Consider the following 15,818-nt stretch of genomic DNA (forward strand, 5'->3'; position numbering starts at 1 on the left):
CAAACAAGGATTTGCTGAACATGGCTGGAAGCTCTGGGAGAACACAGGCAGCACCTGAAACACTGCATTTGGAAGGATCCCATCCTTTGCCTCCTCTGCTCTGCAAGTCCTTCATAACCAATGTTCAGAAATACTCATTTCTAAACAGGGAGTCACTTTAAGATGTGTCTAAACCAGATTATATGTTTGGTCCAATAAATGTGTTTTCCTTGGCAGATTAGCTCAGACTGAAAGAGTTCTTGCTTTCAGATACCTGAAGAGAATTGAGAGGACTCTCATGAATTTCCCTAATGCTGTAACTTCTAGGTTTTGAACAGCTTATAAAGATTTCTTAAATAAATAAAATCTGGTAGAATACTCTTGTAGATGATGCACTGGCAGCTTCTCAGGAAGATTACAGTTCAAATTCAACCATTAAAAAGCAGGACACATTTTTTCACGAATATATAAGACTGTTTAACTGGGCATTTAGCACAGAGTCCCCACATATCAGTGCAACTTACCTTAATAAAAGCAATCTCAAGTTCTTCCTTGCATTTGGTATGAGAGTTCTTCATCACACAAACTGGGTTGTTCTCTGTTTGTTACTAACACATATATTTTGGAACCAATTTAACTATTTAGCTACAGGAATCCGGTTTTCTATTGCAATTGGTTAAATCTGTAACACGTCCAGTGTGGTAAAACTTTAAAGCAACCTCCCCTAAAAAAACCCTCAGTCTTTGTGTCTCAAAACCTGTATTCCTGTCTACTGAGGGAAAAAACCCAAACCCTACAGCAATAAGGACATTTTAAGTGAGATGGTTCTATGGACACCTGTAATTGCATTGAATAGTCTCTCTCCTAATTTTACTTTTGTTTAAAACAGTATATTTTTTTCTAATAAAAAAAGCTAAAGTTTCTTTAATTAGCCTGCATTTTTTTAAGATTCTTTTAAAGTATGTACCTTCAGGGAGTTCACTATAAAAGAGGCACAAGGCCTAAATAACAAAATACTTAAGGAAAAATTATAACCTGATGGGGGCAGACAACATTAAAATATACCTGGTATGTCTACTATGTACTATGATAATGAACAGAAATTAAGGTTTGGCTGGTGTTCCCTCAATGTTTAAAAACTGTAACTAAAAAAACCTCATCTTAAATATGACTTAAAAACTTATCAGTAACTTTACATATAAGTGTTCAATAACTAGGTTTACTTCTGAAAATAAAATGTAAATTGGCTGAGGTGTGGTTACAAAGCAGTGGGAACTGAATTTCTGAATTCATTAATCTTCAAGTGAACAAACATGAGACACCAGGTCGTGTGGTTGTAACTGTGATATGTCAGATTCCATCTGACGTTTCATAACTGCATTATAAAACTACTTAGATGAAGTCAATCAAAAAGTGTCATAAGCAGAAGGACTTCTTCAGCTTTCAAAGCAGTATTTACTTACCTTCATATGAGTTACAAGGATGCTATTCAAAACCTGCAAAAATATGCAAGGCAATACCTCTGCCCAACATCCACTTGAGATGTGTTCTTGTGTGTGTGGGTAACGTGTGAAGTATGAACAGAGAAACGGAAAAAAAAAGAAAAAGATAAAAAGAGTCCTGCCTCCCCCCAACATAAAAGTAAAGAATGGTCCTTAAATTATTTCATGTAGGGAAGAAAAGCAGCAGGAATATACTTGACAGTTAAAAGCTGTTTGCAGAAGTGTCAAGTATCGTTGGACACCACGTTGGAGATTTTTCATTCTCGGCACCAGGCACTGAAAATGCAAGACCTGAGAGACAGGTGCCAAATCTAAATTACAAAAATACAATTCAAATTAGTACAGGCAATTGCTGATTCATGGTGCACACTGCACGGCCTTCTGGTAAAACTTAACACAAATGTATCAATACTTACCTTCCAGATTAGAAACAGATACTGTCTCTATGGGAAAAATTTCAAGCTTAACCATGTAGTTTTCATCCAGAAATCAGCTGGGTAGATCAACAGGCTCTTAATCATACAACTGTCATATGATACATATGAAACTTCTAAAAGTGTCTCTCATTTGTGTGTATCTGTGTGCAAATCTTTGAAGGTGGAGAAAGGTAGCTTGGTGCCATAGTAAGGAAAAAAAAACCCCAAATCCTACACTCCCTAGTCTTGCAGAGCCAAGAATGGATGGGTATTCAAAGAAAATATGATTATTCAGGAATATCCCTATGCGATACATACATTTGAACAACAGTGCAGGTGAAATGGCAGCAGTCCTTTCAGGCTTTACAGCATTGTAATTATGATCGCTGGCCCAGGACGGTGTCACGGGTTCTGCTGGTGGCTCTCTAGCAACAGGTTGAGTGTTTGCCTCAGTCTTGGCCACTGTCACAACAGTCTTCTTCATGTTCACCTCTCTTTTCTCAGGCAATTGTCTCTTTTGGTTGGAAAGTGGTTTGATACTCGCCTGTGTAATTAAAAGAAGTTTGATTACTAATAATCATCGAATATATTGTATTTGAAAAACAAGCAGAGATATAGTTACACACACGTAGAACAATTTCTTTTATAGTAAACTCCAGAGAAGAACCTGAAATGATGTAATTTCACACTCAAATTTATAAAGCAAAGGTGATATACAGGATAACTTCAGGAAAAGGGAATGGTAAAGAGACCACTTCAAAACAACAATTTATCAATAGACTGGGGGGTGTTTGTTTCTCTGAAAAACTACCATCTACTTTTTAGTGGTTTCAACAGTAAAAGGCTCTGTTTTCATCTTTGCTCTTCACAAAGCACACATACAATACAGTCATGTTATTACAGAATTCACAGTAGTTCCAAATTACTGTCCAAACCCCAGTAATTTAGAGTTTAAAAAAGTAAAATTAATTTGAATTAAATTAAAATAAAAAAATATGTACTTCTTATACTTTTTTTAAAGGTAAATTAATTCGAAATTAATTCTTTTTTTTAAAGTGCATTGCCAGCTAGAATACACTTGCAAGCAACTATCCCCATCTAGAGGCAATTATTAAGATTGTTTTTTAAAAAGTGATGGGAAAATATTTTACTGTCAGAAAAATTAAAACAATGTTGGTAGCACAGAAAAAGGCAAGAGAACAACAAAAGAATAATAAAAAGCTCCTCTTCAATGCAGGACTTGGCAATTTCATTTGACTCAAAAAAAGAGAGCACAGGAAAAAGCCACCGTGCTTCAGGACAGCTGTTCTGGATCAGGAACACGAACTTACCTGCTGCTGAGATTTTGGCATGCCAGGTTTTTCAGATTTTGGTTTGATCTTCTCTTTAGGTTTTGGTTTTGCATCTTTGCCAGAGCTTAGAATCTTCATGGTGGCTGCAGCGTGTTTGAGAATGCAGTCGTTGCTGCAGTACACGGAGTCGGGCTGAGCCACGTTGAAACAGCCGGGACCGATGCACTTGGATGCACCAGGAGCTTCCATCACCTACAGGGTGAAAGGGAGTGAGCTCAGCCTTCAAAGAGGAAATCACAGGAATGTGCCTTTGGAACATGGAGAAACGCTTACACGCCGCCAGTGACCTGACAATGGCCAGTGTGAAAGCAGCTGTCACTCAGGACACAACAGAAACAACCCATACAAAGGTAAGAGCTTCGCTCTTTTAACGCGTTATTTTCAGAACGTGCTGCATTATCAAGTTGTTAGTCTAGCACTGAAATAAAGGAGACTGGCTTCCTAAATTTTCAAATCCCATAAGCACACAAATGCTTTTTTCCTGATCCTCTGCATCACGTGAGAGATCTCCTTAATAACTCACAACTGGTTTCTCCTGAGCAAGGTCTCTAAAGTGCATTTTATTCCTATATCCCCATCAGCTGCTGTCCTCAGCCATGCACACGTGCAAGAGGAAAGCACTCAGCTATTCAGGTGCAGAGATTATTCTTGCTCTAGAGATTTACCAATTTTAAATGGAGAAGACTCCAACTTACATTAAAAAAAAAAAATTCTCCCTGATAACTTTCCACAGCCTCCTACTTCTTACACATTTAGAGGTTTGCACATGCAATTTCTATTTTTTTTTACTTCAAAATTGCTCTCCATTTATTACAGAAGTGTTACATATGAAACACTTCCTCTTCTAATGTTAAGATTCAGAAAATAGCACATTCCTTGAAAACAGGGTACATTATGCCAAAATCCAGAAATAATTCAAAGGTCTTTAGGCTCCAACATATTACCTCTGGATATTATGCTTTAATTTCTCTTCTAGTTTACTCATAAAAGCGACACAACTAACCTAACAACATTCAGAACTACTGTAGTTCTAGACAGCCTCTCCCCATCAACAAACTGTCATTTGTAATTACCAAAAGTAAGTTTTTCATTAATATTTCCAGTTAAATAAGTATTTGCATTGTGGTTTTCCCCAGCCAAAGTCAGTAAGATAGCATTATCTGCTGCAGTCTGATAAAAACCTGTAATTTAGAATTTTCCCCAAGAAATTGTTTGCTTTAAAGTACTTTTCAATCATGTACACACTTAGCTGATAAAGAATTATCAATTCATGTTCCCTAAAAAACATCTGAAGTTTATGACTAACTGAGCTGCCATTTCTAATTAAGGGCATTAACTCAGATGATGACAAAACTTTAAGTGTTGATATCTGTACTTAGAAAATTTGTTGAGTTTTAATCACAAACCAAAACCCTGCAGCTATAGGTGCTTATGGATAGCAACAAAAAAGAGTCTTTCTCGAGAATTCTGATGTAAGAGAACAGATAAACTGAGACTGTCAAATGCCAAAAGAATACCTAAAATACAAGCAGTTCTTCCACAGGAGGCAAGGAGTTAATGATAATTATGTTTCCCTTTCACTAACAGAGACACGGCCAACACATCCACGTACCTGGTCAGCACAGAAATACCACAGAGATACTCAGCAGCAGAGCCAAGGCCAACAGCACTGGACTCTTAAAAACTTTTTTGTGTGTACAAAGAAGTACAAATATGTTTGAAAACATTTGTGAGAACACTGTTTTCTGCACATTTATCTTAAAATTGTAACATTTCTACATTGAACTCAAACTGTTTTGGTCTGTACATTCATCTCACAGTGCTGCTATGGACAGCTCTGATATTTATTCTAGGGATGATTTCAAAGCTTAAAGATTAGACATGAAAGAATAAATTCGTAGAGAAAAACTATAAACTGCTGTAGCATTTTAACAGCAAATTCACTGAACATGTTTTTCCAGGCACAGTAAGAAGAAAACGGAATTGTTCAAGATGTTGGCATCACTACAGCAGCTTAGGCAGGACAAAGACACGGTAGCATGAACTTTTTTTAATTTGTGTGCATTGAGCTGAAGAAGCTTCTATGCCTTTCCCAATGGAAGTTATTATTACAAAACTTTAATTTATTTTAGATTTTGCAATAATTCAAGATACATATATTTAGATTAAAAAAGGCAGTATAAAAGAAGTCTCTACTTGCTAATAAACTAAAGCAGCATAAGGATAAAAATCAGAATTCAAAGACTAATTGGAAGTACAGCTGGAATTAACTTCAACAGGCACTTGCCAATGTTAAGTAAAAAGTTTCACTATCATTGAAAATGTCCAAAATTGTTTGAGATTATTTCAAAGACCGTATAACCCAGTCCAGATTTCTAATATTTTTATTAAAAGAATTATTTGGCTTCCAAAACAGTATTTAGAAAGGGCTGAATAGCAAAAACTATTTCCTTACCCCTACATAAAACTTTTAAATCCCTCACTTGAAACTAACAGTTGTAATTCCTGTACTGACAGAACTATGGATAAACTTTTGCTAAACAGCACTTTAGTGGGCTGTTCAGCTTCATGTTTAGCTTTAAAAAACCACTTCAGATTTATAGCTCTACAAGTAACTCATTGTCTCAATGTACTCTGTGAAACATTAAAAATAAGAAAAACTTAAAATACTTACAGGTTGAAATATCTTTAGTTTTTTCTTCCCACTTGGATTTGCAGCTTTTTCAATCCTACCCTTGATCCCTTGGTCCTCAACTGATTTTTGTTCAATTGTTCCTATGCTTGTGAATTCTGTGCCATCCACATTTCCTTGCTCCGCTTTCGCTTCCTGCTGGTCTAGTTCTGACACAGGCTCATCCTGTCCCTGGAGAATGGTGCAGTTTGGACAGATATAGTCCTCACCATTCCTTTCCAACAATCGCCCTCGAGCCTCAGAAATACCCACGCAGTCACCATGAAACCATTCCTCACATCTATCACAACAAATCATAAACCTGGAAAAAAAAAAAACAACCCACCAAGGAACAGTAAAACACTGTGAAATGAAAAAACAATTAACATTCAACAGATATTTCAAGCAGCAGGACGTAAGCACTCCAACAAAGCACCAGTGCACTGTTCTGCCTCACTGGTCACTTCTATATTCCTTTAACCTCGTTTAAATATTTGTTATAAACTCCCCCCCAAACTTCAGCAAACCCAACAGTTCACTCACATGTACTCAAAAAGTAAGCATGAGTATCTGGTTTCCTTTTTCATCACAGAACAACTCCAGCTCCTTGCACTGTGTCTCCAGTGAACCCTTTGCCTACCTGTTGTTATGAGGCTGCCGACAAATACAGTACAGAGCGTTTGGGTCGTAGATCTCAGACTCGGGTTTGCTTTTGGGCTGTTCTTCAGGCTCTTCATCTGTGGCCCCCTTGGCACCAAGGGCAGGCTTTTCCTCCTTCTGATCCTGGACATCTTCAGTGTCTTCCTCAGACACAACCACCTGACTTGCAATCTCAGTGCTGTCTGCAGTCTCAGGCTCCTGCTTGACAGGCAGCTCAGACTCAGCCTGCTTTTCAGCTGGGACACCACCTGTTTGGGTGGGATCTCGTTCTGAATTCCTTTTGTGGTTCTGTACATCCTTCAGTGCAGGTTTCTGTTCAACACGTTTCTTTCTCAGTCGATTCTGGAGTTCCTTTAGTGTTAACCCATCGCTGTCACTATCAGAGGTAGCATCTTCATCTTCCTCCTCTTCCTCCTCCTCTTCTTCTTCCTCTTCCTCCTTTGCGCGTCTGCTTTTAGGGCTTTTCTGATCCTTACAGCTCCTAGTGCAGATCCTCCTAGTGACAGGTTTTGTATCTGGGGTGCTCTCAACACTATCTTCAGAAGCAGTTTCGGCATCTGTAGCTGGACCAGATGCTGCCTCACTTGAGTCTTCCAGAGTAGCAGGAGCACTCCTCCTCCCTCGGCGCCTCACTGTGGTAAGGAACTCTTCCACCCTCTCCGTCCGCTTTGGCTGCCGCCCGCTCCGCCGCAGGTTCAAGCCTTGCTGCTGTTGTTGTGGCTGCTGGTCACTGGAGTCCATGTCAGCATCTCCTGCCCCCTCTCGCTTGGCAATTGTGGTCCTTCGAAAGCCCCAGGTTTTCCTGAACTCTTTACTCGTGGGCTTGATAGACTTTTGTTCCTCCTCATTGCTTTGCTCACCTTTATCATCCAAAACTGATGCTAAAAACAAGGGAAGAGTTACTAAACCAGTGGTGAGGAAAGATGCTTTTCCTTAAAACCTTTATTCAACGTGTTATTTATCTCCACCTCATATTATGACCCTCAAAACATAAAATGTTTTCTTGTGAATGCAATGCAACAGCAGTAGCAATTAATATATCACTGATCACTGTGCCAACACAATCCAGCTATTACAAACTCTTTGTTACTTAAAAATATATGTATATACATGTACACACCTACAAAATGCATAAATAAGCATATTTTCTGCTCAACTGGAAAGGAAGAACTCTTACCAGGAGAACTGTTTTCCATGTTGTCAGTATTAGGTTCAGACTCTAATGGCTCTGTGTTTACAGCTTGTTCCATAGTACGGGCAACACTGTCCTCCCTCTGAAACACTGAAGAGAAACATAAGGTTCAAAACTCTGATTCAAAAATATTTACAAGCCTAAGTAATTATTAAATATTTTGATGTAACCTCGTGACTTATTCTAACAAACACTCTACTTGTATTTCAAGCCACTGATGTTCTTTCAACGTAGTAAGTTACAGATGTGGGTTTGGATATTGTACTGACATTTTATTGAGTAGCCTTAGGATTTCTGACATTTTTCAAAAAAAAAAAACCCTTCATGGTATGAACCCACTCCCTGGGGTTTGTCTGGGAAAAAAACTCTATGGCAGTTCCACTCCTTACATGGACATGGGAACAATGCATGCCCCAGTGTCAAGGAGCACAGAGCAAGGACTCATCCAAACAGACAGTATGGACTCAGTTCCCTTTCCAAAAGTGAGGATGGTATTTGATAGGAGTAACATTCTCTGGTAGAATGGAATGATTACCAACAGCAGATCAGGAACAAGGTAGAACCAACAGCCAGTTTTAGGAAACTTAAAGGTACTGCTGCTTAGATAATACAGGTTTTCCCAAAGAATAACAAGCTCTTGGATTTTAAAAATGGAAATACCCTAGCCTTCCTTGTTAAAATAAACTAGGTCTATGTCTTGCCTGTTAAACAGTTTAGCTGCTATTTTTAGGTTGTTTCATAAACACTGGTGGGTATTCAGGTTAAAGCAACACTTTACCTTCACTATTTCTCTAACAACATTTATAGAATAAAAGGAATTATACAGGAAAGAACAAAATAAAAATCTTCTCAACTCCCTGCAAAAATCTGTGTGGACTGAAACTTAAGAATGGCTGTTCCTTGACATGGTTACTTACAAAAATGTCTTCAATCTATGTGATCTACCAGAATGACCCCAAAAAAAGAACAGATTCAGCAAAGAACGTCCAACTGCTAGAGATGGAACCATAGGAAAAAGAAAATCTGTGCTGACAACAAGGATCCTTTTTTTTTTTCAGAAGTCTTTTCCAGCACACGAGGAGACTCTCTTATTTGAGAAGACAAAAGAAAGTTAGACAAATGTAGGATCTGCATTTTAATTAACTAAGGAATAACCTGGTTTGAACAAGTATTCAGGGTATTTCAGATGAGCTGCATGTCATGGAACTGCTCCCAAACCCAGCAGACACCGAGTTCTGCAGCCACTGCAATCCCACTGCTCACATGAAGCTGCAGTGTGCAGTACTAAGAACAGCTCAAAGAATGGCCTAAATATGAACAGTTATTGAAAAACAAAGAACACCCCAGGAACGTTTCTGGAGTAGTTATCTGTGTATCCCCAGCTAAGGAATTGCAGAGGTAAGCCAAAAGTGAATATTAACAGAATTCCTAATTAACAGGTATTTCTACCAACTGTACAGATCACAGATGCAGAGGCATCATTCAACAAACTTCTCCCAGGCTTGCAGTGGGTGCTGGGGATAAATGCCTCCTTATTTCATATACTGTTCTGTCTTCACACAATCCCTCTGTAGTCCAACCCCTCTGCTTTCAGTATTACATTTATTACTGCTACAACAGAAACTTGTAACAGGCAATGCTATGGAAACATAAACATCCATGTAGATATGTTAAAAAAATTAACACTTCAGTTGTAACTTCGGTATTCCACTTCAGTGAGATACTATAAATGTCACTGTAAAAGCAGCAGAACATCAATTTAAATAGTAATGATTACTTTTAACATTACAGACAGAATAAAAAGTGAACTTTAAGCCTGTAGTACACAGGTAAAAAGCTGAAGCTGATTCAATCCAATATGAAATTCCACTAAATTCCTCCATAAAAAAAATCATTAACTATAAATTTTTAGTTTGGTTTGGTTTTGGTTTTAAACAGCACTAAAATTATATTCACACCAGAAAGGTTACAACAGAAGTAAGGGAACAAGTCAAAACAGTTAATGTTTACATCTTTGTTTACCCTGGAAGATGAGGAAATGTTAAAAAGTTGTAAGCAGAGGTAATCCAAATTCTGAGATTTAAATTCCAGATACAATGTAAAGAACTAAGAAAGCTCTTCCATGTGCTCTCTGTGCTTTACCTGACACAGCATTAGAGGTTCGAAGGGTTTCTCCTTGAAGGGCAGAGCCAGAGGAGGGCAGCACAGGATGAGAGTCATTCAGCATCATCCATCCAGCACATGCTGAAATTCCTGACTCATAAGTGCCAGACCGAATCTCCAAGTTGTCAGCAGGTCCAAATGCTGATCCAATCAATCCTCTTTTTCCTGCTGGCTCCTGGAGAAAAAAGAAGGAGGAAAAAATAAGGCACTGATATATTTATTAACTTATCTTACTACTGTAAAAAATTAAGAACTGTTTTGCCTCTACTATATTATAAAGCAAATTCCATTATTTTGTCTTCGACAGTTTTGTCCTTTCAGAAAAACACTGCAACTGGAAAGAAAAATCAAAGTAAAGCAATAGCACCTCCCCACTTACCCACAGCTGAGACCTTTGAAAGAAATACAAAATACAATTGCACTCCCATGAATTTGTTCAGATCCCATTAAGATTTTCAGAAAAGTAACAAACTGTAATCAAGAATCTATTCCATGTACAGTACTTAAAAGCATTCTGAGAGCGGAATTTACTAAGCTCCTACTGTGCAATGAAAATACAGAAATGTTTTTAAACTCCATCAGCCTGGCCTGGGTTGCATAGGGCAGATCTACTGGTTTATACAAAATTTTATCACAGAAGACACTGCAGCTTTGAGCACGTGAGCCTGAACGTCAGTAGGAAATGCCTGCATTAACCCCAAGTAGTCTACCAGGCTACAAGAACACTGGAAAAGGATCTGGGAGGAAGAGGAGGACCAGCTGGACAGGATGAACTGGACTGTAAAATTAGTGAAGGTAAAAGAACAAAACTGAGCACAGAGCCTGTGTGTCAGCATTCTGCAATTAAAGATGCAGGGGAACATACACAGCAGGTGGAGGACATAAACATTAAAAATTCTTTCAAAGGAGTAAAAACTGTTCATAAACACTCTAGGTCAAGAGATTCTATCTTAAAACATATTAGATAATCCATGCCAAGACACAGTATGACTTCGCCTTTTAAAGAATACCTTCCCCCCCCAAATCTCTCAAGTCCCCAACTCTTAAAGCATCTTTGCTCTTTAAAACCACTTTTTTACTCCCTGAGCAGTGATCATCTCTAGTGTTCTCCAAAGCCATGCCACTGTCCCAAAAATAAGAACTGGGGGAAGACAAACTCCTCTCCAAATCCAATTCTCATCACTGGATCACTTTATTATTTCATGAACAATAAGTCTCAAAATTTGTATGACTGTGGCAAAGCAGAATTATGAAAAACAACACTGAGTGTGGAGCTGGATCCACATCAGTAGTTCCTTCCCCTGTACCTTCTCTATAGTGGATTATGTACATTATGTACATTCTTTCCCTCAGCCTACTACTCCTACTCCTAATTTAGGAGGAAAAAAATTAACAATAACAAAAAAGACAACAGAACAAACTAATTATAAAGCCCCTGGTGCTATAACTCATGGCATTGAATACCTGCTCTAATCTGTATCTTGCTCCATTGTCTGAATCAGTGATTACATCCAGGGAGTCTGTCACTGAGTTTAAGGTGCCTTCTTCCACGGTGCAGCTCTGCAATAACCCTTCAATCTCCCTGTTCAGAATCTCCAACTGATCACACATCATGCAATTTTTAAGTGATATGCCTAAAGGAAGAGGGAAAGTCAGCTAATCACTTCTTGTTTAACTCTGTATCAAACTAGGAGACAAACTGTGCCTCTGGATCACACAAAAAGTGGAAGAACTGTCCAAGGGACTGTTCCTGTACCTGGGCATTCGAGGCCCCGTGTGCAACACACTCTTTAAATTATGTCTGAGTCACGGAGCTGTGTCACCACAACATTCCAAAACCAGAACCAGGGAGGACTGGCTGAACACAATGGACATTTTCCAGCCTTAGTCACTCCCCACCCAGTGGCTGCACAGAGCACAGCCTGCAGCTCTGACTGAGCATGGAGCAGCATTAGCACCAAGCATTAACTGAAAATCAAGAGATTCTACACCAGAATAATTCTTTTTGCTTCAGCAGCTGTTATCTCATTGCTATTTCCTGTATCATCTTCATTATCTACAGGAAAAAACTTTTGCAGAACTGAAATTTTAAAATAATTTCAAATTTGAGACATATAAACATAGAGTATACTTAAAACACCAAAATTACAGACTCCTTGCATTTGCTGTAAAATGCTTGGTCCTTTTTTATTATTATTTAGTATCTCCATTTTTTCCTCTGCCACATTTTTCATGAAAGACAGGAAGTGTCAAACTTATTTTACATGAACCTGTTCTTTCAGAACTGCATCTTAATACAGGTTAAACTTAAATGCCTAAAAGCAGCTGAAAAATCAAATATTAAAACATAGAAGGATGGAAGTCTTAACTCACAATTACACTTTGCACTTCTAAGTAAACCGTCTACTAACTGCCTACAAAAATATTTAGTACTACAGTAGCTTTGGAAGTCTTCAAATACTTGTTTCTCTTCCAAATTCAGTGGGACTTTTTGTTCATTTTGTTCTCAAGTTCACTAAATCACTATTCAGTTGCAGCTGAGATACTGTCAGAAATGTTAACTGAAGCAGCAAACTGGTCATCTTGTTTTAAAGGAACTGAACATCCATGATAACTTTTACTTATTCTTCCTAATACAACATATTAATCATGTTTCTGAAACTGTAAGTTCTAGCTGAAAAATGAGAATTATTGTATTTCCCCTAATAGACAACTCCCATCAGCATCATCCTGTCTTTTTGCCACATCTCCTTTAGAAAGAATGTTCTGTACCTCTGAAAAAACTGAGGCAAGAATCTCTATAACTGATGGGACAGAAAGGAAAACTAATATTTAATAACTGCTGCTTATTCAAAAGGCCCTCTGCTTTCTCCTGAGGTTAACAGTTTCTGGGAGAAAGTCTCCAATGTGCAAATATCTAAGTTTCCCAAATCAACTATAAGTGAATTTAAAAACACAAATCAAGAGTTGCTGTGGTAGCAGGAGCATTCTAGTGAAACAGAAGAGTCCCTTATCTACAAGTGGAGCATAAAGCTGATGCACAGTATCAGGAGAAAGAACATTCAGTTAAGGAAACATTTAGTCCAGCTACTGTAAACACCCGTGGTTTTCAGTAGACACGGACTGAAGAAATTCCAGAGCAGAGTCAGCAGCCAATTTAACAAGAGACAGAAAAGGAATTCCCAAATTTCAAATCTTGCTACTGCAACACCTCACAGTACATATTAAAAATCTCTCCTCCAACACACCGTCATTAAACAAACAAAACCACCACTCACAATCTCACTCCACTTTTCGGTAAATATATTCTCCCTCTCTCATTCAGACAAAACCTCACACAAAGCACAGTTATCTACAGCTTCCCATTGTAACCCAACACTTTACAAATCCCAGGCAAAAGAGGAGAGAGATTATCTCTGCCAGTAACACAGAGCTGAATGGGAGGACCTGCAGGGAAGACACCTGGATCTGCTGATGGTGACTTCATTAAACCCTTTTTAAGATGCCCAGATATAGTATCTTAATCTGACCATGACAGAGCAAAGTTTTAAAGAACAGCCACCTTTTTTATGTTTGTATTTTAGATAAAGGCCAATTCAATAAATCACCTACAAACAGACATTCAGATCAGGATCTCCACTTCTATTTTTTTTCTCTTATTTCCCTGAAGAGGAAATAAAAGCTCAGTGGGTCTTCTGAACACATAAAGGTTTTGTCTTTTCTAGAACTCAGCATTTTAACTGCATTAAGAATTCCCTGCCTCAGTTAACTGGGAAGATTTCATTTAAAAAAAAAAAAAATCTTGAAAGGTATCTTAGTAATAAAATGTTAAATGTTTAACTTAATTTCTCCTTTATCTGAGAGCTTATGTACAAAAAAAAGTCTGTCAGTATTCAGGGTAAATTCTTTAGCTCCAGCTTACTGGGGGGATTTTATTTAGTTTCCTGAGGAATGTGTATGAAAGACTAGTGATCTTTATTCCCTCATTAATGTCAATTCTCATGGTCACAGCCAGGTAACAAAACAGGTTGCAGCTCACCCCTGATCTTGGATGTCAGGACTCTCCAATACTCAGCCAATTTGCTGTAATCTGCACCCACTCTGGTATCTCGTTAGAGATTATACCAGCCCCTTGCATGAATACTTTAATCCAAATGATTAATACCTGACATCTATTAGTTTTTGATTTTGGAATATTTCATGCATACTTTCATACCAAGGCTCCAGTTACTGTTTTAGATACATTATGGAAATTCAATGGTCACGGCAGAAAAAACAGCCACAACAGACAATATAAGGTTCTGAACACGAGGGTTAGTGAGAAGACTTAAGACTCTTTGGATCTGCAAAGAAATTCAAAGTATAACAATCTTATAACTTCCAGGTATTCAAGGCAGGTGTTGTTTGTCAGTGATGAATTTCATTTCTATGTCCTTACAAAAATCCAGTCTATGCCAACATTTGGGATACCAGCTTCAATTAGGATGACTTGTAACTGCCCTTTCAGTGAATTTCTTCAGAATCAGAAAATATGATATGCAAGGTATTTGGCTGGAACCAAAATATCCAGGAGAGGCTTCTTTAAGAAACTACAGGATGTTATGAACAGGGCAGAAAGTATCCTTTCCAGAATGATGTAACAGCTATTCTAACCACAATTTACACTGTCTGCTGACTTAACTCCCTGTAAAAGAGACACTGGGCTTGGTCTATGACAGGTTCCTTAAAGTGTTAAAAAATTCTTAATAAGAAAATATAGCAATATTACATTATAAAAAACATTATTGCCTGAGAACTCATATAAGAACATAATTGCTGATGCAAACCAAAGAAATGCTGGCATGGCTTAGCTCATGTATTCCCACTCAGAAGATTGATCCCATTAAAAATTACTTTGCATCCCTATTTGTCAAAAGTGACAGCTGGGAAACCTGCACTTTCTGCTAAGCAGCAACAAAATTAATCCCTTACATCAACAAGCACTACAACAGCAGCCCAAAGGATGCCAGTAGGGCAACACCTACTTTGTACATGAACAAGCAGTTCCAGTGAGACCATGGACAAAAGGTGCAACACGCTGACCCCAAGAGCAGCAGGGAACAGGTTCTGCCCTGGCACTGGGGACTGCCACGTGCACACAGGGCTGGGGGTGCTCCCTCCAAGAACAGACAACTCTACTTGCATGGAAAGCAAGAGGAAATCAGATACCCCACAAAAACTGGCATATGGTCTTTCATTTTCATATAAAATGTATGCACTGCTTACTCATTTAAGTATCTTATCAAAGAAGGGAAATACCTTCCAAACAGTTGTGAAATGGGAACGTTGTGATAAGAGGCAAGGAGAGTTGAAAAGCTTTAGGACTTATGACCTCTCACTTAACTCTGGATGTTGTGGACAAGAAAATTGTTGTGATCCTGAACTCCTCCCCTGCACTCCAAATAATTTACTATCTCACTACTTGACTGCTGCAGACAAGCTGCAGTTCAAGGTCAAAGTCCAGGCATCTCTGGTAAATACAAAAATTTTATGCCAGAAGTTTACATTTGAAAGATCATATTAAAAATAAAAGTTGCATAAAATCAAAGTCTTTCAATGGCTATAGTTAGACCTAGAAGAATAAAACCAAAAAGAAATAACACTTCAAAATCTGTAACACTTTTCTGTAAGTGCTTTGCTGGCTATCATTAAACACAATTAATTCCAAGATTACAAACAAAGCTACCACCTCATCTACCCACAATACTAACAACACAGAAGTGGCAGTTTATTCCTTCCTATTCTAGAGTTGATATATTATTCCCATTTAAAAAAATTAACAAGCTTTTAAATTTGCAAGATGCAGACTGAGCAACACCTAACTCAGTAATACAGACATGTTCC

General features: G+C 38.1%; 1 protein-coding gene across 6 annotated transcripts in view; it reads right to left on the bottom strand.

The window, feature by feature from the left end:
* Nucleotides 1–15,818, bottom strand: part of DIDO1 (death inducer-obliterator 1) — a 54,705-nt gene that overhangs the window by 27,525 nt on the left and 11,362 nt on the right. For 4 of the 6 annotated variants that reach the window (XM_032705156.1, XM_032705157.1, XM_032705155.1 and 1 more), the window contains exons 2-7: nucleotides 9,915–10,110; nucleotides 7,758–7,862; nucleotides 6,561–7,461; nucleotides 5,924–6,242; nucleotides 3,229–3,441; nucleotides 2,216–2,441 (exon numbers count right to left, since the gene is read on the bottom strand). In XM_032705156.1, the coding sequence (XP_032561047.1) occupies nucleotides 2,216–2,441; nucleotides 3,229–3,441; nucleotides 5,924–6,242; nucleotides 6,561–7,461; nucleotides 7,758–7,862; nucleotides 9,915–10,002 (1,852 nt within the window). In that variant the 5' untranslated portion in view covers nucleotides 10,003–10,110. Of the gene's footprint in view, nucleotides 1–2,215; nucleotides 2,442–3,228; nucleotides 3,442–5,923; nucleotides 6,243–6,560; nucleotides 7,462–7,757; nucleotides 7,863–9,914; nucleotides 10,111–11,399; nucleotides 11,570–15,818 lie in introns of those variants that run through there. The other 2 variants (XM_032705154.1, XM_032705159.1) reach the window with 2 other exon arrangements.

Source organism: Chiroxiphia lanceolata, chromosome 17 (genome assembly GCF_009829145.1).
Source record: "Chiroxiphia lanceolata isolate bChiLan1 chromosome 17, bChiLan1.pri, whole genome shotgun sequence".
Taxonomy (NCBI): domain Eukaryota; kingdom Metazoa; phylum Chordata; class Aves; order Passeriformes; family Pipridae; genus Chiroxiphia; species Chiroxiphia lanceolata.